Source organism: Anopheles marshallii, chromosome 2 (assembly GCF_943734725.1).
Source record: "Anopheles marshallii chromosome 2, idAnoMarsDA_429_01, whole genome shotgun sequence".
Classification (NCBI taxonomy): Eukaryota; Metazoa; Arthropoda; class Insecta; order Diptera; family Culicidae; genus Anopheles; species Anopheles marshallii.
In genome coordinates, this window is record NC_071326.1 from 57,245,367 (window position 1) to 57,267,798 (window position 22,432).

A 22,432-nucleotide genomic window follows, 5' to 3' on the forward strand; every position below is an offset into this window, starting at 1 on the left:
TACTATCCTTTCTGTGCACCGTTTCCGTAGCATGTTTCATCGCTGTTCACATCGCGGGTCGCTGGGTAGAGAAAGTTTGACCAACTCTACTGAACTCAAGTCATCAGGTTGGAGGGTTTTTCACGGTTTAATTTTTATTACCATTTCAAAGTGGCAAACATTGCAATGTGCCTTTTGCACCATGCGATCGATTTACGCCGACCGAACATTACGAAGGGCGTTGGTTTCGATGAAGCTTGATGCCACCCGGACCGTTTCGACTCGGCGAGAAGGCAAAGGTTAGGGGCGCACAATGCAAAGGCATGTGTGTGGAGAGGGAGAGGGTGGGAATCTTACACTTTGCTGTGAGATGACTTCACCGCTAGCGACCCAAGGAATCCTACCGACGGTCAAATCCGACAGTCCTCCAAAGATGAGGACGAGTCGAACGTGTTAATTGAACAAAAAGGCTAAGTGAACTGAGAATGTCGTAAATTGTAATTGATTCGAGTCAAAACAAATGAGCTTTCTCTCAACGAACGACAACGCAGGACAAACGGATGATTCCAGAAAAAGAAGGGGTTGTAGGGTGTTGTCTGTTAAATGCTGTGGGGGGCTGCGTGAAGCAGGAGTGCGCTTTATTGCAAGCACAGCCCTGCGCGAGATGGCAGATGAAAGAATGATGCCGCTTTCTAGCGCACCGCACCACACCGCAATTGCCATCCAGAGGTCTCCAGCTCAGGTCGATGCCAAACAACTTATATTTGGAGCAATAAAATCTCAAAAGCCTCCCGGGGAAGATACCGTGCCCGAAACGGCAGCCGGTTCAGGATCCGTTTCGACGCTTTGTCGGCACCATCAACCGTTCTGGGCCACCTCACGTAATCCACATTGTTTCTGACGTGGTAGTTCGATTTGTTGGCGAAGCACCGAACCCAATCGCACCGGCTGACCGTACAAGTATTTTGAATAGTCATAAAATTCGATGTGAATGGCGAACACCACAATGCAAGGAAGGGTTCACGGTGGCCAGGCTTTTCTTCGGGTGGAGGATGCGGTAATGAAATTATTCTGGGAAACGCTTCGCGCCCACAGCTCTAAATGGCCCGGAGCGAACCGTGGATTCTGATGAATAATCGTCGAAAATGAAACGAATAACCGATTTTATATCAATCCAATCGAACCGTCTGATCGACCAAAGGTAACACCTTCCTCGCTCACCAGCATCCACACTGTCAATGCTCGATCTCGATCTTGATCTTCACTAATTGTCGGCACAAATGAGCGGTAACACCGATTTATGCTGACCGGTGCATGACGGAGCTCTGGCATCCGGATTGCTTTAGGCAGAAGCGACTCATGCTGCAGATAAAATAGCTCTGATTTGTGTTGTTATTGCTCGGATTACCAAACATTCACCGAGCGCAAAATGTAACGATCAGCGATTGGCTCTCACAGATGCTAGGCTCATCTGTTTTTGATCAATAAAAATCGATTCAAAATCGCGTTAACTCGTGAAAATGTTTCAATAACTAATTTATAATGCTTATGAACGAAAGCACTCGTAACGAATCATGGCTATAACCGTCAGTTTACGTACTATGGTCGGAACATTCACAGATCCAGGTATCTTTTTAATAGGCTGTTCTTTGACAATGATGAAAAAATGAATACGTACCCCAACAATCATCGTTGGATCGTAATCCAAGAGAGCGGGAAATCCCATCGAAGATTATTGGAAACTGGAGTGTTAATACGGCGGAGAACTAAGCATGACCTCATTGCAGATCGTTATAAACTGCACGATTCCAGTCAATCGTCATTCCATCTGCACACGCTCACATGAAGAACATATCGTGTGCACTACTCATCATCATTGTAACGATTTAATTCATAACCATCATGACACACAGCTTAATGCCTTAATGTGCCTTCTTAAACTAAATGTTAGCGCGCTAGTTCAACGTAAATAATTCTTTCATCTAGACATACTCGTTAAGCCACCACCCTTGATGCAAAGCATCACACTTTGCGACGGTTTAATTAATTAGAACAGCTTTACTTCCACTACTGGCTTCGCAACAAGCCAATCGACCTCGATAATACCGTACACGGTGATCCGTAGAGCGAAACCGTGCGCGTCATTTGCACGCCAACAATCGGTTGTTGTAATCATTGATTATGCAAGTCGCCACACTGCTTTATCGACGAAGGTCCCTTAAGGACGATGCCAGCCTTTGGTCCCATGAAAAATGGCACAAACGTACGTGCCATAAGCTGGGCACGGTTTTGTTATCCAGATATTTATCGATAGGTGCTTACTGTCGTCTAAGAATCATGGACACAAGCCACAAATCATACCCACTCGTTGCGGGTATCGTTTGTTGGCAACATTATGTGATGTGAATTTGAGTGAATTGATCGTTTGGTTGCGTTGTAAGTGTATGCAGAATATGTATAAAACGCACAATTTGTATGACATGAAGGTAAACATACCAGTACGCTTAATGTTAGAAATAGTAACTAGGTTATTTTTCAACTATTTGTATTTGTATCTTTCACTGGTTTCATCCCAGCACCACAAGAAATATTATCGGCAAAAATAGCTAACAAACTTTTTTCATTCCGACACTATGTTCACCGCAAACCAAACATCATACGCCGAACGATACGCACCATAACAACTGTCATGAAACTGATTGAGAATGCCAAACTATGATTGTCGCCAACTGTCAGGAGCGTCAAGTTGTAAAACCGAACAACAGAGGCCACCCGACAGAACCCGCTAGCCCTCCTTTCCATATCATCCTACCGCGTTTGCCGCTTGCATATACTACTGTGAATATAATAACCAATAAATTATTGTCATACTGTCCTACGTTGCATCCTGCGTAATGCATTGCACACCGCGTGCACAGGCAAATCAAACTTATCCAACAGCGAACGGCTAGTCAGCGATGAGCGTTCAATGAAGATTCTGTGCGCTATTCACCGATCTCACTCTCACGACCGCATACTGTAGCATGCACTTACTGAAGCCGACGAAGTTCATTGTGAAACGAATCGATCGATAAAATAAATAAATAAAATTATACCTTACCATGCTGCACACTGTACTACAGCACAATCAGGTTGTGGTTCGTATTGTGCTGAAGGACATATGCTGATCATTCTCGATCGAAATTGAAAAATAAGTTCATTGTTCGTGTTGGTCGAGTACAGTGACGGACGCTTCTGCGCTCAGCGCTTGAGGACCGCGCAAGTCACCAGCATTTCAAGTACCGAGCTGCTCTGCCGCAAAGTGTACCACAACGACGGACATAATCGTTGAGATTCAAACTGTTGTTTTCGTCTGAAAATTCGATCACTTTTGTTCCCATCTAGATTAGGCCGGCACAAATCTCATTTACTTGCTGAAAGATTTCGTGATGTGCTTTAAGTCGGTACTCATTTGCCATCCGTGTGTTCGTGCTGCTCCGAACATGTATTCAAATATGGCAAGATTGTAAAAATTTAATTAGCCATACTCAACGTGACCGGGCCGGACGTGTGAAGGTTTTCTTTCATCCCGAGATCGACTGATTTTCTGTACGGTTTGATGGTATTTTTGTTTCACATTTTACCACCTGCCTCCGAACCACAGCAGCCTATCGCTCAGCTATTTTTGTTCGCACAAACCGCCCAATAGGTCGGATGGACGGGGTTGCAAACTATAAGCAACCAGCACATGCTCATCTTCATGCCTGTAGCGCGCGATTTTTATTGCTATACTTTGTGAATTAATTTATGGCAAGTGGCAAATATCGGTGCAAACTAGTGGCACGAGTATTAGCGAAGATGTCGCAGAGGTAGGAAGGATCGACGGAGGCCACAGCACATCGTGAAACGATTGTCCATAGGGGAGTTGTCGTAAAAACGACACGTACATTGATGCGGTTCGATAATTAGCTTCACTCACAAAACGGGGACATGGAAGGGTGTCTGTTTGGTCATGTTATGCAAAACATACCAACAAAAGTAGCAACAGCAGTAGGGCTGAATCTTTCCAGTGGAATTATTGTTAATTGCATTAAAACAGCTCAACTATCGTACGTGACCCTGCGCTTATGGAGCATATCTGTTCAAAACAGAGAGCAAGCTTCTTCCACATCCAACGAAGCTTGGAGATCTAGATAAAGCTTTCATCGATTGACGATGATCGAGCGTCGATGGCTATTTTTTGACATAACGAAGTCGGTCGAACGGATTGTGTACGCATTGCTACTTGTAATGAAACCGCCTTTCACATGCACATCACCCCACCTACAATGTTTGAAAGAGCAAATGTAAAAAACGCTTTGCCCGTTTAGCCCTTTGCTTCCTTACACTCTCACGTTGCACTATCGAACTGCAAGCCGGTGATGATGCGCTTCTTAGATAGTAATTTTAAGTCGTTGTCTGCGAATGAGAGAGATTGCGGTGCCCTACCTTACCTAGGTCAGATGATGCAGCAAAGCTTCAAGGCAGCTGCTGAGTACTTTGATTTTTCATGCTTACGGTACGGTGACTTGCCGGTTGTTCTAGTCTCCTTTTTGCTGTTTTTTCACTAGTCTTTGCACCGACCAATGCAATGCAATGACTACAATTCCAGTTTACTCCCCGTCCAGCACGTGCACTCAATTGTGCGGGTGGAAACCGATATCCCCCTTTGCTGTCTGCTTACCATCATCATCGTCAACGATTATCGAGTTCAAGAATTCACGAATTCACAGAATCTAGTTCCCACGGTTTGATTGTAAGGGTTTCGGCAGTGGAGGATCGCGAAATGAAGATCAACCTTCTACGATTAGTCTGCTTACGGAAAAAACGGGTTTGTGGAAGGACAACTTATCCATGCTGACGCCGCCTCTCGCTGGCGTTGATATTTCGCGTTCAGCGCGAACGTGAAAAAGCGTTCCGGTCGAAAATAAACAGGCAATCTTGCAAATGTAGGGCCAGTTTGTTATGCACTCTATGACAGACTCGCAGTGGTTCTATTCAATTGGTCAAAAACTTCTAAGATATTTTAAAAACTCGATTCCATCAGTTTCCTGCTTTCATGTTTTCAAAAACTTTTAGGTTACTTTAGCAAAGCTAATCGATTAGAGTTTATTTAATTATTCAACATAATTAGCAGCAAACGGATACTCACATTTCACCATTAAGTAAAGAAACGGTATTCCATTCGCTGTGCGTCGTTCATAACGTATTTGTGTGATTTATCATCTTCATCAAAGGAAAAAAAGGAAGCAACGTTACCATGCTTCAAACATATCACTTTCCGGGTCAACCTTCACTGTGAGACTGCACCGAAGATCCATACCTGTACAGTCATCAATCTATAGAGAGCTATATAAATTGTAGCAACATGAATAGCAACTCCGGTCCTTCGCTTGTGAGGTGGATAAGCACGTGGTAACGTGTGGTTTGGGCGTTCCGAGCCATGTTTAGTGCTTCAGTGAAATCTATGACTTCACAAATAAATAACTTACTTCTTATATGTATTTTTGAAAAAAAGTTCTTTAAGTATAATATATTCTTTAAATATTATATTCTATTCGTGCAATGATCAATCATGATTAACTTTTCAAGTATAGTTTCTCATTTTCCTAATCGCTGGTGAGAAAATATAACAAGGATAGATAAATGATACTTGTTACAGCTTCTTCTCATTTACTTGCTGACACTTTACCACTGGAAACATGTGGCACGATGATAACTCAATTGCGTTCAGCACATAATGATACGAATGCTGTCACTCTGACTCTTCGAAAACATCGGCAACCTCTCGTTAAGTGCGTGCATGTTCTGTTGGTCAACGACTTAATTTATCTTGCTTTATGCTCACGTCATAGCAATGTATAGCGTAAGTCCGTGCAGTCAGATGCTGCGATGCACCACTTGTATTTCAGAAGCTGGCAGCATTCATGCCATGGAATGTATTTAGTAAAACCAGTATCAGCCTATGTGATGCAGTTTTTATTTTCTGCACTATCTTCACATTTCACAATAAGACGTTTCTGGTTCAATCTGGTTTAGCACAACTGAAACTATCTTCCTTCGTGTAATGAACAGTCATGGTTTGCTTTCTGATCATGATCCGATTTTTTATCTTCAAATCGACAAACTCTGACCCGTGAAAATAAAACATTCCGAGTCACATTAAGTCCGGCATTTATCACCTTCCACTCTGTGCAGAGCATCTTGCTGGCGAATCCAAGTTAAACCTCGAGTACACCAACTCAACGTTCGCAGACGTTAATGATCATCGCTGATATTTGAGTGATGATTTTTGTTATTAAACCAAGCACTACAAAAGTCATCAAATGCGAACGCTCCTCACACCGTTCACCCCATGCCGATCGTCATGTCAAACAACAGAAAAGAGGATGGGGCCAAAGTCGTGGATATAAAAGCGGAAGCAAACTAGTTAGAGAGAAAGGCGAGCGAAAGGTGAAGATCACACTCGGATCCTCGGAAAAAGTCTGGACCGTACGCGTCCAAGAGTGGGTAACGCATGCATACCTCCTGGACAACCGTACAACAACACCGCCGACACCTCCGGTAAGAGAGTAACGTTTTAATAGTTTTCGTTGTAATTATCATGTTTTCCCCAATGCGCACTACAGACGAAGCTGTCCGCCCACCAAACAAGCACATTCAATCTTAGTTCCCAAGGCGTATTGTTCAAGTTGTAGACAGTTTTTTTTTTTGTTGGCTGCATCGTCACCCTTTTGCTTCCACAACAGTACTCCCTAATGTCCAACTATGGCTGCGCCGTTATTCTGAGGACCCCTTCATTTCTTCCCAGCATTTGTTAGCTGTTCAAAGCGTTCCAGAAACGTTAAAATGTAGTTTGATTTCGTGTTACCAATTTGAAAACAATTTCATTTCCTACGCGTTTCACATTGTCATTTCGATGGGCAAACCGAGAGTCACCGTTGGGGACAGAATCGATCACGTTAGTCTTGCAAAGAAAAGAGAGAGAATTCCATTTAAAGAAAGAGAAAGAAATAGTACAATTTCATCTCCTTGGTGAATCATTTTTACTGTTTTACTTTCTAGATGGATGATGTAGGAATTTTGAACCAAAAGTAAAGTGTTTCATTTCTGTTGCACCAAATGACTTTAACGAGCAGTCACACAAAAAACCTTACATTGAGCATAGAATGATGCTATTGGATCTAAGTGCTTGTGTTTGAACTATCTTGGCATTTGGCCCATCAATAAATGATTCCTTTTATGCTTCAAAGCATCAATTGCGAACGCTTCAGTAGCAGCAGATTTTCGTAAGCTGTCAAATTTATGCATTGCTAGGTACAATCGAAATGTTGTACTCTTGAAAAGCAACGGCAAGCACTGGTTGAAGATGCTAGGGCATGTAGTGGTTGTTTCATCAACAACACTTGTCGGAACGTAAATGTCTTCATTTGAAACGATCAAAGACACATTCCGTTTGGGTAAAACTCCAGCCGCCGTAAGATTGAAACCAACATTTTCGTCAATTGAAAGACGTACGCTGGAGCTCTTTAAAAATGGCACACTTCATGCATAACGCTCGATCAAGGTCGTGCGGATGATTGAAACATTCGACTCTACATGACTGTTTCTGAGAAACGTTTAATTGCCCGTTAGTTACGTTTCTTACTGTTGCTTCGTGGTCGGGACTTACCAAAACGAATGGAAAATTAATTCTTTTCGGATATATTATTGGACACTTTTTTCATTACATTTGAGATAAATTACATCATTATCTGGATGCAGCTAAGTAACTCTTTGTTGGTAAAACTCGATTTGGTCAGTCAGTCTGGTCCTATTGCTAAAAATTATGTTCAAAATAAACTGTCCTCATTCGGGCAATTCGGAATGATCTGTTACTTTCACGAGACACGAGCTATAATGAACCTCGCAAACCGAAACCTTCAAATACAATTATTTATTTCTAACCTGCTTTTGTAGCAATGATCGCAGTCATGGCGCACTTTCGTCGAAGTGAAGCGGCATCGATTTGCTACTGGTTGTGCAAACAGTTTTGTCGTTTCATTTTTCAATTACTTCTAAATCATAGTTTATTTGCGGTGCACTGGTACAAAGGTTAACCTAGGAAAACCGCACCTGCATTGCACCCGTCCACCGTTTCACCATTTACGCGCAGCAAGAGGTGTTGAAATCCTTTTCCTTTACTAACTTCGAGGAACGTATCGCGACAACTACCGTGAACATCACTGATGACAAAAACGGTTTCTGCTGAAGGTGCACAATTTTCAATTACATGAAACCGCAAAGATCATCTTCAGCTACGTCTTGAATGGCGTCTGTCGCACACGCAATGGAAAATGACTTATGCGCTCATTATGCCACTAGAAAATGGTTCATCCTTCCATGGTTCGCAATGCAATGTCGCTCAGTTCCTACTGATTCGTTCCGAAAGCTATCATTTTTGCCGTGTGCTCTACTACTTTGTTTGTTGCTTTGCGGCAATACTCGACACATTAATGTGAAACCAGCAACTTTGAAGACCATTTCTCCACTGTTTGGTTACATACATAGGCCGACTACATGCTAACCAATTAAAGAACTCATGGTTTGATTTTTCGTTATATTTTTATTAGTAGATACGAAACTGCTTTGGCATTACTAACTGCAGATAACTGACATTAATCATTTTACTTTATTCAACATTCTCATAATTTTATAAATAAAACATAAATGCAGTCTAAACAAACTTTTGCTTCGAGTCTAACAAGCTAGATAAAATTAAATTATGTTAACAAACAATTATTTGCAGTATTGAAGATTAAATTCATTTCAAGGTTAAAAAAAAGGGTTCCTACCAGAACCGGACACCTTCTTAGGATCAAGTAGTACCAGTTCTTTACCACAAGTTGAAATGTCGTTGGAATAAAGAAGAACGTATACGTTCCCAGTACGATCCGAATGAACTCAACGAAACAAAACGGGCAAAAGAGGGCGTACAGTAAACGACATCATGACCGGCTTTCAGAGCGAACAACATCAACGAGAAGAGGGTGTAAAAATTAAACCAGGTAAATCACGAATAACCTGATGCTTTTCTGTTCACTTTCTCTCGTAGTTCGAAATGATCTTCGGTTTATGGTGATCGGTGGATGGGGACGATAGATTTACAAGATAAACAATTTTAAGCACAACTTTTCAAATTGTCAGTTTTTCGTCTAGTTTGATTAAGATTGTTCATAATGAGCATAAAAAATCAATAAAATGTGCATGGCATTCCGTTTTTAAAAACCGGTAAGTTTAAGTAAAATTTTATATGTTTTATATGTTCAGAAAAACCACCCATCTGAGGTGCTAAAAGTCTGTTTCATTAATAGAATAGATTCGCAAACGGAAGCTACACAGTCCCATCTTACGCGAGGCCACGTAGGCGTAACAGCAGAGATCGTTTGATTAATTAGCGGTCGCACTCGACAAACCTTGAGCGTTGAAGTGTAGCATTTATAGATTTCCAATATTCGATTTTTTACACAATGGAACACGGTCACCAATGAGGATAGCTCGATATCGGTAGCATGCATTAGAAGGTACTTTACAAACATGGTTGACTGATGTAACGGTATGGTACGATGGCTGGCGGCACTTGAAGAGGATGCTTTTAACATCTAGACGGTCAATGTGAACCTTTAGCCGGCAAGAGGAAGTACTGTTTGCACATTTCTGTTTACCACAGAACACTGCACACGAGCTAAAGGGTCTTCTTTGTTTGGAATCCATTATTACGTTTTCAATTTATTTAGATTAGAACAGCTTCAGGAAGAATGGGAAGGTAAATAGTTGCATTCGGCTATTTCTAACACACTGTAACCGACAAGCCGACGATTGCTGAGATGCAAGTGTCTTCGTTAATTGCATTTCAGACGTAAGTGCGACCTTTGTTCCGTCTAATGCAGTGTTTGTGACGTGATTACAACCAAAGCATTGATGTTACACTAGAGACAGCTAAGCGCAGCTATGACAAAATAGACTAGGATACAACGTCGAGCGGGTTGTGCGAAAATAGACAATTGCAGGTTTGACTTGAATCATCCATTCAGCCAGATAAATTTTTCACTGCTATAGTATGGTGCATGGTGGCACGATAAATCAAATTAGCTTCTGTGTCAGACAGATAAAATGAACTAGATTAACTTTCCCCATTTTGTATGATATACAATTTAGCGAAAATTAGTTCCTCTTTTGCGCACACAGAATATCCTTACATTAATGTAAGGTGGTCATGCACACATATGAAACATGTATCTCGTCAGCCCATCGATGGATGATGAATGGAGGTGATTCATCTGCCAATGAATTCAACCTGATTGGAGCGTGAAGATCATGTGCTAAAATTAGTTCAATTATTTAATTAAGCTTCGATTGATGCTACCTCCACACACGCGATTAGTGCGTCTCAATTCCTCGAACACACCCAGCTCACGCGATCCCGAAGTCAACGGGTTATACACTACTCGTACCCAGGGAGTGGCACGGGTAGTCAAGGTTCGTCGTTTCACTTTCGTTGCGTTCTCTCTTCGCTTTGATTTACATTCAACAATAGCAGGTTAATTGCATAATTAATAGACTTAATGTACAAATATCAACCATTTGTTTACTTCCTATTTTCGATTGTACCTATTGTTATGCTTGCATATGGCTAAACCGAGGAGACAGTCTCAGAAACACTTCGCGAGGTGATCCCCTGCTGCAGCATCTCTGGCAGTCGGGGTACTCGTTGATGGAAGTCATCTAGTCGCAAGCTAACGGATGGGTGTTTTTGCTTTCAAACCGATTTTGTCGGGTCAATAGCTCTATCGTTGCCAGCAAGTGACACACCTGCTTATTTTGCTTTAGATTTGTTTCTTGCATTTCTGATCTCGACGAGCTCCACGATTTAACCCTCATTTCAGACGATGAGCTTCAGCGCAAGCTTTATAGTTCACTTTTAACGTAAACCAAGCGTAACGAATTACACTACTTTTGTACCAAGCTGAGCTTGTTTCTCAATTCAAGTGCTCGCATGGCACCTTAGGTTTAGACCAAGAGTAAAGATAGTGGTGGAGTATGGGTATAGCCGTGCATTGTTATTATTGCGCAAGTACCGATGATATTTGCACGTTCTGTACTTGGAATTGTCTCTTAGCTACTCTAGTGTACTGCTCTATTGTGATCGATTGAGCATTTCTAGCGCTTGTAATATATTTCTAACAAATTCGATTTAAAGCATAGATATTTTGCCAATTGCAACACACCACACATTGATGTCTATCAACCAACAAACTTTGTGGATCACGTTTGGTAACCGATGCCGGTTAAAGATCATTTCCATCCTCGCGCACCAGGGAATGCTTATGTGCAGTGTAAAGCGCTAATGATTTAAGTTCGACGGAACGACATCGAATTGCGACGAGCACAGAATATCGTTGCGATCCAAAACATACGAAACCTTCACTACCGGATGTGTTCAGCTTCCCTGAGGCATCCCATGAGACATCTCGAAAAGAGGCGCTGTCAACGTGTCATCAGGCAGCATCGCAACAATGCGATAACTTCCCGCTTCATCTAGATTAGTTGATATGAGAAAAATCATTGAAAAGTCACTCGCTATTGTTCCTACCGGGGGAGCGACACGCTGCGACACTAATGGACACCTTTCGAGCGGAAGGTCAGACGACGAACGAGGTTAAACAATACACTGAATGGGAACGGATAATGTGGTAGAAGATACAAAACGGCAGAACGTTCTCACTTTGGGTTCGACACAAACGGTCGCCTTGGCTGTCGCTGTACTGCCAGAGATGCTGCCAGTTACCCCAATACCAAGCACTCCGTAACAGATTGACCTTATCGCGATAAAGTGCTGACAGCTGGTCACTGGGATGGGATTTGTGCCATATCCTCCGCCGTGCTTATCACATGCATGTACGTAGTATGCGGATGGGCCCTGCATCAGACGCCGCACCGTGGACGGACCACTGCAAAATAGAATAGCACGAACATGAATGCACTATTAATTTGCGCCGTGAGCACGAAATGGAAAATTAAACTATCACATCCATGACCAGTTTCCAACGTACCGGGTGCCGATCGTTTAGGGTACGATCTGCTCGTTTCCACCGAATGCGTTCTTTCTTTCCGCTAGGTGCAGGCAGCCACCCCGTATCGACCATGCCGCTGATTACCCGCGTGTGTGTATGTGTATTGGAGACGAAAACGAGACAAGATGACCGCATACCTGTGTTCTAATGGCATCTACATGACTGCCGGTGGGGCTGCTCCCTTGCGCCTGGCACCTTCCGATTCGGGGAAGCTTCCACCCGATCGTATCCAGTAGTAACAAACTGGAAGCGTACCGGAGCCGGATACAATCAAACGAATAGGAAAAGAGATCAGTTCAGTGGGAATAATAATACGGTAATGAAGAAATAAACACGATTTTCAGCGCGATAGTTTCTCACGGAAAGAAGTCACAAGAGTGTGAGATTAGATCTTATGTGATTCACCCTAACGCTAGCGTAGCTTCGATACTATTACCAACACCATGGTAGGGATTTTACTCGAAAGGCACTATGGAGCGTCGTAACGATCCACACTCGTGTTTCTTTTTTTGTCGTTGTAATGTTGAATTTCTAAACATGTGTTAGTGCCTCTTTAGCAGATATTGGTGTGAAGGATTTCTGCAACGCCTCGATACGGGGGCGATTTGACGACGGATGTGCAAAAGTCGATTGACTCTCCGCTAGTCATCCATGGAGTTTGCATCACCGCCGAGTTGGCGCAGCAAAGAAACACTGCCCCGGACCCGGTCGATCGACGACCCTGTTGCAACCTTTTGCGTAAATGTGCACGGATATTTAGAGGGCAGACAACCGAACACAAACCGCTTGTTGCTGCGATCTGCCCTTTTTTTTGCTTGTTTTGCTCGCGTATAACCCAGCCGGGGCGCGTTGCAAGCTCGTAACGAAACGGAACTGGCTCAAATAAATCAAACTCCACTGCGGATGGATGCCACGCGGGCTATAAAAATGCACTTCCTCCTCTCCGCTCACTTGGGGATGATGGGATTATGATGATCTCACTGAGCTGTATGCCGATGCCGAACACCATCTCGAACTGCAACACTGTTCTTCCGGATGGATGGATGGATGGACCGTGATCTGTACGTGTTTGTGTACGTTCTTTTTTTGTCCTCTTATTTGTTTGTTCTTTTTGCTGTTGTGCGTTTATTGGGCGAATATTCAGGACTAGTGGTCCATAAAAACGGAAATTATTCAAAAGTTATTAAGCAAAGAACACAGGAATGCAAAAACGGCAATTAAATTCAACACATCGTCTGAGTTTTGAGAAAGCATTTTATCCCGCAGCTGTTGCCGTGTGGTAAATGGTGGACGGGAAGCAACGTACAAGGGAAAAATCAACAACCGACATGGTGACAATCGTTATTGTATTTCGATGCCTTTGCTGGATGCCATTTGAAATGGGAGCAAGGGATTTTGGCTAAGTAAAAGAATTTGCCGAATGCTGCATCATGTTCATTGCCGTGAATTGTTATAGCTTTAGATGTAGTCGCTCTAAAATCTGTATATATCACATTTTGCCGAGGGAACGTTTCAAAGATGCTGTTGCCTTCTGGCTTTACATTGATGCGTCCCTTTTACGTAGTTTCCCAGTCAACATGAAATGCACGCCCTGTTCTCTAGAAGTACGTTTAAATGAACAGTTGGTTAACAGTCATGACAAATGGATCGATCTTCCGGAATCACGTTTGTGTCGCACCCCAACCCGTATACCCGACACGATCAATGCATCATCTTATTCGGCTAATCGGAATCGGATCAATCATGACTGTATAATAGCAAACATGCTCTAGTCTCTCGAGAGTCTTACGGACTGTAATGAGAGGTAAAAAATGATCAATCGAACAATTTGTCACATTTCGCTCGAAACCTTAGACAACGTGAATTACATTTTACAATTAGATATCCAACGAAGTGAGTTTCCGGAAGGGCTTTTTATGATGTGTCATGTGTCTGCGTTTCAAAATTCAACTCTGTCCCATTGTTATTTGTTACCGGTTTTCTTCGCAGTTTAGATGATTCTTATTTTTGCAACAAAATTGTTGTCAAGACACAGCTGTTGTCAGCAACTGAAAGCTTCGTAACTCCACAAGTTTTGTCTATTCTTGTTATATCTCTTGTTTTATCTTAATCAAATTTATGCTAGGGTGTATGCGTGTGTATGGCTTCTGGCCTATAATACCTATACTACTCCCACCCATTACATTCCGTCTTGTTGCAATCATCGCGGCGGTTTGTTTACATTGCTTGTTTCCATCCCAACTCCAATGCTTTCTGCCTGTCTGCTCTGCTGTTTTATTCGTTCTGGCTTTTCACTTTCAACTCAACTGGAGCGCTTATAAAATACTCCAACCTTGATACAGTTCAAATTGGTTAGTTCCGTTGCTAAGTTTTCCTCACTTTTGCTTCATTCTTTCATTCTGCTTGCGTTACAGTTAAATTGCCACTAGCGCAGTTTAATGCTTTTGCGCGCTTTTCTAGCACCTTTGTTGCTTGCCATACTCATTCGTTACTGCTCGGCTTACTACATTGTTCACTCGCAAAACAAACGATTTGCCTTTATGCACTCTCGCTATTTGCCTGTACGCCTCCACACTCGGATTGGATTGTGGTAGGTCAGGCTGCTCAGGAGTTCGTCTCCAGAAGGGAAGGTGAGTACTAACTTGTCTCGTTAGTGTTCGAATTATGTCAATCTTATTCACTCCTACACGTATCCAGTGCGCGTGAAATCGGCATTGTTTTGCTGTCCGGCATTCACCGAACCGTGCAACTGCTTTCCTACTCGAAACAGAGCTATCGCTTCACGGTACCTCTTCTTGACGTAGAATCAAAAGATTTAGGATCAAAAACTTAAGCCACCAGTTTGTGCTTATGCGGGTATTCCTATAAATTTAGGATAGCACATCTCGTGCTTCCCCCGGTACTGGGGTGGTAATGGTACAGTTGGATCGGGGAGAGTAAGATTCTTTCACGTTTGCTCGGTTCTTGTAACGGACGATGCAACTTTTGTCTTTTGCTTCAATCGAATGCCCACCAGCAGCGTTGAAGCACGTGCCCGTACACGAACACGAGAGCTATCTGAAATAGAGCGTAGCGCCGAACTGCCACGGTGCGGCCTCGATCGATTGCGCGAATATTCAAATCCACCGCGCGAACGTTGGAGGAATACGAAACAAAACAGTACAGTTGCGTACCTGTAAAGGGTGCGAGCCGGTGTTTCGTCAACCTCGTGTAAAGGCTGGTAAAGGCTGGAGGACAAGTGGCGGTACCGTTTGGTTCAAAAATGTGCGCCAACCTTGAGGTTGCGAGATTCACGTCAACTTTAGCGAGCAGAAATGTGATGTACCATTTTAATTCCGTCATGCAGCGGTGTTGTGCACAACTGCATCCCGGACCCGAAGTTCGCTCACCTTTAAATGCATCATAAAATACATCGACAAATTTTACTCCAAAACCGTGCGGTTTTATCTTGCCGCTTCAACACCACCATCTGAGACGAGTGGTCGTAAAAGTGGCAATTAAAACCACATTCTGACAAAACTGTGCACATTAATGACTGTACGAGCAAGTAACCGAAACGACTTATCATATAACCCCGTCTGCTTCGTTAGAGATAGTGCTTTCGAGTCTTGATTTAACATTCAACTCGTTATTGAAGCTTTTATTCTGATAGCCAATACGAAAATAGCCTCGGGTTTTTTTCAAGGGGGGATTTTGGCAAACCCAACAACAGGTCTTTTGAAGGCCCGACCCATCCTAGCTCATGCATCATTGCACTGGAGCATCCTCTAGAAATGAAACAACAACAGCAACACCAGTCGAACGAGATACAATGCAGTGATCGTGATATAAATTTATTCCACTGCTAACACTTTGGAATCCGCAACATCGCAGCGCGACTACGAACCACGCTGCCTCACCCACCTTACCCACGCACCTTATACTCCGCAAGCGATGCACGAAAATGAATTATTTTAGCACGGTTTATGACTTTTCCCACCAGCAGTTTATCACGTCTGACCAGAAGGAAGATGCTGAGCAGTGCGATGCAAGGAAAGGATAATCGGAATTGAAAGGCCCACAAAAGTAGGGTGCGATTGACGATTGCGGTACCGTGGAAGGTGTGTTCCGTTTATGATAAATAGCAGCACCGACCGAGAAGACGACCATTCCAACCGGCACGGTCGTTTCCGTATAGATGCTTACTAGCTGGACTTGATTCGGGCTGGATAAGTGGCATAAAATTTAAATGCATTATGGTAATATACCATGAGAGCAATAAAGCTCATCGAAACTCATTAGAATTCAGGATTTTTGGCAGGCCTCGGTGAGATTCTTACTGTGTAATAAACCTAGACTGAACGAACGGTGGCCGATTTCTTGCCGTTACGATGATGCGCGACAAGCGGAGGAATATCACACCTGTCTTGATCTCAGCCGACTAATTAAGGAATATATTCCTAACGCAAAAGTTTATGGATAACGAGCATATTCCACGGTACTTGAACAACTGATTTCAATAGTTACTCCCCTTATTCAATTTTAATTCCGCATTCACCCAGTGGCAAGTAAGCGTTAATTTCGTCGCGAAATTCGTCTCTCATTTGCGAAAAGACACCAAAGCGTTAAACATCTGGAGAATCATGACTAATATGCATGTAGCTTTAGGTAAATCTGTACATGAAGGTTTTAGCACATATGTTGCATAATCAAAGCGCATCGTTGGCTTGGCAAATACGTGACGCCATTGCTTGCAATGCACAAATCTACCGTCCTGCTATTGATGTTCATGCGGTCGAACAGGTCAATGCAAGGTTAAAAGCCGTAAAACTCAAGTATCTATTCCTTTGACTGTAAGGGTACTCATTTCTGAAGAGATCTTCCATTATGCCATCTACCATTTACTTTGCTTGTTTTTGCTATGTTGCAGATGTTGCCTGTTGTGAAAATCGTAAAATATTTTTGTGTTAGTATTGCTATTTTACAGTATTATACAGCATTTAACTGAAGCGTTTAGTCAACATTTTCAAAACCGAAAAACGTTTACCGAGAAACACAAAATAAACGAGTTGTGAGTTTAATAACCTCCTTTTATGTGGAGAAATGAAGTTATCGTATATTCTCAACAACTGCTCCCCAAAACCAATTAAGCTCGCCCTATCTGCTCATGCACATTTTTTTTGCACTCATCACATTTCCAGGTACATACACTTCTGTCGTTACCGCTTAAACGATTCCAATCTTTGTGGACTGTGCAAAAATGGAAGCAACACACAATACTGAACTCGTAAACAGTAAATCATAGGATAATGCCAACTTACTGAAAACTTGTAACAGAGCAACAATGTAGATTTTATATTTTACAGTTCTGTACGGTCACGAGAAGATCTCACAAAATGTAGCTACTACCGCTTGAGTTTTAGTCATTTCGCTCGATTCTCGTTTGTCTGCTTCCATGGCTCCCAGAAGACGTGTCGGATCGTTTAAGAACCTACCGGATGAAAACAACAGCAAAAAACGCACACCCCTTTTTTGCATCTACTTTTTTCATACGCTGGGTTATAGTCGCAGCAAAATCGTTCTAAATAATAATTGCTAACCTGCCGTCTCTCCCTTTTTTTCAAATTCTTTTTCAGATGAATCAGCAGTGCAAAGTTTGTGGCGAACCGGCAGCCGGTTTTCATTTCGGTGCCTTCACTTGCGAAGGTTGCAAGGTAAGAAGCTGTTCTTGTTTCGTAATAATGGTGGGAACTACAGCCTCCAGTGGTGTTTTCAGAATAGTATCGCACAGAACTACAGCTGCCGGAAGAAAAACCCTTCCTGGCATTGACTTACCACCGGTACAACCAGTGAGCCGGTAGCGTTGCTCCCAACGGTACGGCACTATCTCAACACCGAAGGATTGTCAATACGTTGCTATTCAGATTAGGCACACGCTGCTGCAAATTTTAACCATCCACACTAGTATCTCACTATTGTGGGATTGCCATCGGTTTCGAAAAGGGCTGATGAATCAGCACTGCTCCGCGGGGCATTGAATGACAACTGGTTGCTTAATGGCTATGCTCTACAAATATCACAACTCAGACGCTCATCCCATGCAACGCCTACACAAAGTCTGTCATCAGGCTTAAAGAGACCCGTGTTCCTATCCCCAATGCATCAGAAGAGTTTAGTAAATCGTTCATCAACAACGAACATAAGTTTTGTTCCTTTGTACCATGTGCCTTTTAGACCGCTCCCTAAAAAAAACGTTCATCTGTTTAGTTCTTACATGGAACACGTTATACTGCACAACTGTACTGTAAAAAGAATTCACTATTTAAAACTTGCAATGCGCAAAAAAAATACAATACACAACAAAGCACAATACAATACAATTAATGCATAATACGCAGAATGATAGTAATTACTTCATGTTGGTTAGATCTAATGAAAGTTACATGAGTACGTTAAAGGTTAAACCACCAACAAAGGGATGTAAAACGATCGGAGCGCACTGATGTGGGCTATTTCGTAAATTTCAGAGCATATCAATCGCTTTCGGCAATTTCTCAGAGGTTGGGGTAGAACGCGATCATCTCTGTACTTTGGACGTAACGATAGTGCAAGTCTTCATTTTCGCTTCAGATGCGTGAGTGCGAGGGCGAAGAAGTGATCTATTTTTTTTTTGTTCTTTCTTCAAATAAATTACCAATGACAAAACAATCGCAGCTTATATTTGGTAATTGCCATCATAGTTTGATGAGAGACGGCTGATTGGGGCCCGAGTTTGAAAAAGCAATCAAACTTCCCGTGGTAACCAGAGTAGTACCTGCTGTTTGATTCCTACGGAATGGTGTAGGCTCATGGATTGCCTCGACACTTTAGATCAATCAGTCTCATCGCACAGGGTGAATGCAAGCGAATTAGTGCTAACGCTGCGGGATCTTAAATCATTCGAAAAACTCATCGTCACTAGAGCTGTGTTCGCCTTATTAGATTCATATTACTAATATAGCTATTGCAATGACGCTTCTTGAACTCAGCAGCAGACCAAGCTTAATTTGTGTGGTGGAAGTTCCACCCTGTTTCTAACGCTAATAAAATCGATCGAAAGTCGAACGTGTCCATCAATGAACTCACTGAAACAGCATTAAGTTGTTTAAATTAAATTACTTTATAATTCAGTTAAAACCCGTGTCACATCATACAACGAATATATCCCTATCACTAATTCAACTAATAATTACGGCGTACAAGATACCAATAAGATAAATTGTATTGCATCTTTGTCAGTTCATAAGTCATGGCGTCATAGTTATGTTGGCCCTATGCAAGAATTGGAATTTGCGTGTGCGTTTTCGGCAGTGCATATCTCTGAGATTGTATGCAATTTTCTTTAAGCAATCGAACACAAAACAACCATCGAAGTGCTTATTTGCCACAAGACTTGTCTGAAACAGGCAATTGTGCTAGGCAACCGATCACATACGTGCTATGGGATAAACAGTGGTCATAGTTGTGTAAATTAAAGTGCTTCGATCGTTTTATTACACATTGCTCAACTATCATTATTGTTATGGCACGTTTGCTTTATCATTCGATGGCTTTGCGTGCATCATGTTCAAGGACGTTTTTAACCAACTATTTATGTTGGTACTGTATTTTATTTAAAAGCATTATTGTCAAGTGAGTCATTTTTGTTACAGTCTATGGACAAAAACGCAGATTGTTTCACGAATGTGCACGAATACGTTTTAAAATAATAAAAAAGATTCATAGCTTTGCTATTCCTTCATTTGGATTCAAAATTTAAACAGACCAAAGTTTAGTTGTTTAAATTCCATAACGAATAGATGTGAATTGGTATGTTACAGTGAGACTTGCTGAAATCGCAAGTCATAACACCTCATACGATAAATCTGTGGGGGTGGTTGTGAAAATGTGGAATGCGTAGAGCTGTTAATCATTCGTCACAAAACTACATTTTCTTGGCTTGTGTTGGCTTTTGTTTGCATTTTGAACTTTACACTTGTCATGGGAGAACGACGATTCGTTGATGAAAGCTGTTGCGAGTAAAAAAATATGTCTGAAGATATTCAACGTATGTCTTCTTGTCTAGCCTCAACATTTGTCGCTAACTTTCTTTCTTTTTTCTCGTCTCTCCCTCTCTCTCTCTCTCTTTCTTTGCTTACAGTCATTTTTTGGTCGATCGTATAACAATTTGTCCTCGATCTCGGAGTGTAAAAATAACGGCGAATGCATCATCAACAAAAAGAATCGAACTGCCTGCAAGGCGTGTCGCTTGCGTAAATGCCTCATGGTAGGAATGTCAAAAAGTGGTTCACGTTACGGGCGTCGATCGAACTGGTTCAAGATTCACTGTTTGCTGCAGGAGCAGCAGCAAGCCGCTCAGCAACAAGGAAACCACCAGAAACCATCGCAACCAGTCGGCATCCATGCGGGAATGTTCCATGGAGGTTATCCACATGGGATGTATCCGCGCCCTCCGTGCACTAAGGAGGAATTGATGTTACTCGGCCTGGAAGAGTACAGTAAGCATCCGTCGGCATCACCATCCGTCAGCTCTCCGGATAGTCACAACTCTGATAGCTCCAACGAGATCAATGATCGTAGAAATGCGCTGTTGCGACAGGGCAAACTTCACGACTCGCCACTCAACAAGGATATCTTCCTTCCGCTGCCGTTCGGAGGACTACCGCTTATGCCACCGCCTGGATTCTTGCCCTCGTCACATCTCATGTTTCCAGGCTTCCATCCGGCACTGTATTCCCATCCTCAAGCAGGATTGCTAAAGCCAGCCGATACTCACCTAACGCTGCCAAGCTCACCTCTGGCCAACAATAACAGCCGCTATACGCCAAATCATAACACCGAATCTAATGTGCATCCTTCCACCGGGCCCGTCCGAGATAATGACAAATCACCCGACTCCTTCTCTAAGCGGTACATTCTCGATCAGGTCCTTGAATCGCAACGTTGTCCAAGCAATGGTACGACTGGAAGTGATAAGGACGACCCCGAACCAGAAGAAGTAGTACCCGCAACAATGACTCCTCCGCGATCTCCCATTATATCTGTTACGCAACCGACACCAGTGCTACGGCAATCACAGACTCCCTCAGGCCATCACAATCAGCAAGATAATCCCATCGATTTGAGCATGAAAACGGGTAGCAGTTGCACATCTGTGGATGAGCGTAGATCGTCGATGTCCGGTGCAGAATCCAATGGATCCGATGATGAAGCCAATGGTGATAGCCGTCCTTCTTCCGGAATGGAGAAATATAAATGTACTGTGGCTGCCACTACGGCGCCCGTTGTTGCCAAAAATGCTTCATCCACCAACACCAATAATAACAACAGTATCAGCAACAACCAAAATCACCATCATGGTGCACTTCACCACTCGCCACGTCCTCACTCGCTATCCCCATCGCTACCGAACCAACACCACCGAGCGTCTCCGATACGGTCAGAGTCTCCACGCCACTTGCAACATCATTACCATCATCATCATCAGCATCTTCAGCAGCAACAACATCGTCAACGCCACGTTCTTGCTCATCACGGTGGAAGTGGCAGCGAGTCGGAGCTCGAGCCAGAGGAAACCGAATACGATCGTGAGGTGAAGCGAATGAAACTACAAGGCACCACACCGTTGGACCTGACCACTAAGGTGTAGAGTCACCAAAGTACGATGAAGCCCTTCTCTACGTGCCGCTGAGGCAGATTTTGTGGTGCAATGTTTATGTAGAACTGTCGAGTATGGCGAAGTGGAAATAATTGATGATTGATTAGATTATTTTTTCTGCAACATCTACAATACACCTTCTACCATCGCTGGTCGGAAGCAGCCAGTAGCCTAGGATTACTGTTTGTATAGTACAAGGAAAATAGTAATTGTTTTTAGCAGAACATCATATACATAATAACAACATGAGCTGCAGAGCATTGATTTGCAGCTAATTACCAAAGATCGACAATGTTTCGATAGCGATGTTCGTGGTTATTGTAAATATTTTACAGCTTAATTATAGCAACAGACACAGTAGTTGTCAATACCCGCAGATAGCTCCTAAAACAAATGCACACAAAATAAAGTTGCTTTTGCCAATTGTTGTGCACAAAGGGAGAACCCCATGACAGAAACCAGCATTATTGGCTAGGGATAGTCGGAGTATCTTTGATAAGGATATTTTGTTCTAAAAACTAGACTAACCCAGAATGCCATTCACAAAAGAATAGGACACGCATTATATTAAATTCAATAACCGATGCAAATCCAATGTGCCAGTACGGAACGGAACACTTATAAATTACCAGCCAGTGTGAATATG

The 22,432-nt window shown here is 42.7% G+C and overlaps 1 protein-coding gene across 1 annotated transcript; it reads left to right on the plus strand.

The window, feature by feature from the left end:
• Positions 1–10,178: 10,178 nt before the first annotated feature.
• On the plus strand, positions 10,179–21,777 carry LOC128715525 (knirps-related protein-like). Its single transcript, XM_053810435.1, has 3 exons — positions 10,179–10,193; positions 17,726–17,803; positions 20,269–21,777. Exons 1-3 carry the CDS (start codon positions 10,179–10,181, stop codon positions 21,775–21,777), a joined length of 1,602 nt encoding a protein of 533 aa, XP_053666410.1.
• The last annotated feature ends 655 nt before the right edge of the window (positions 21,778–22,432 follow it).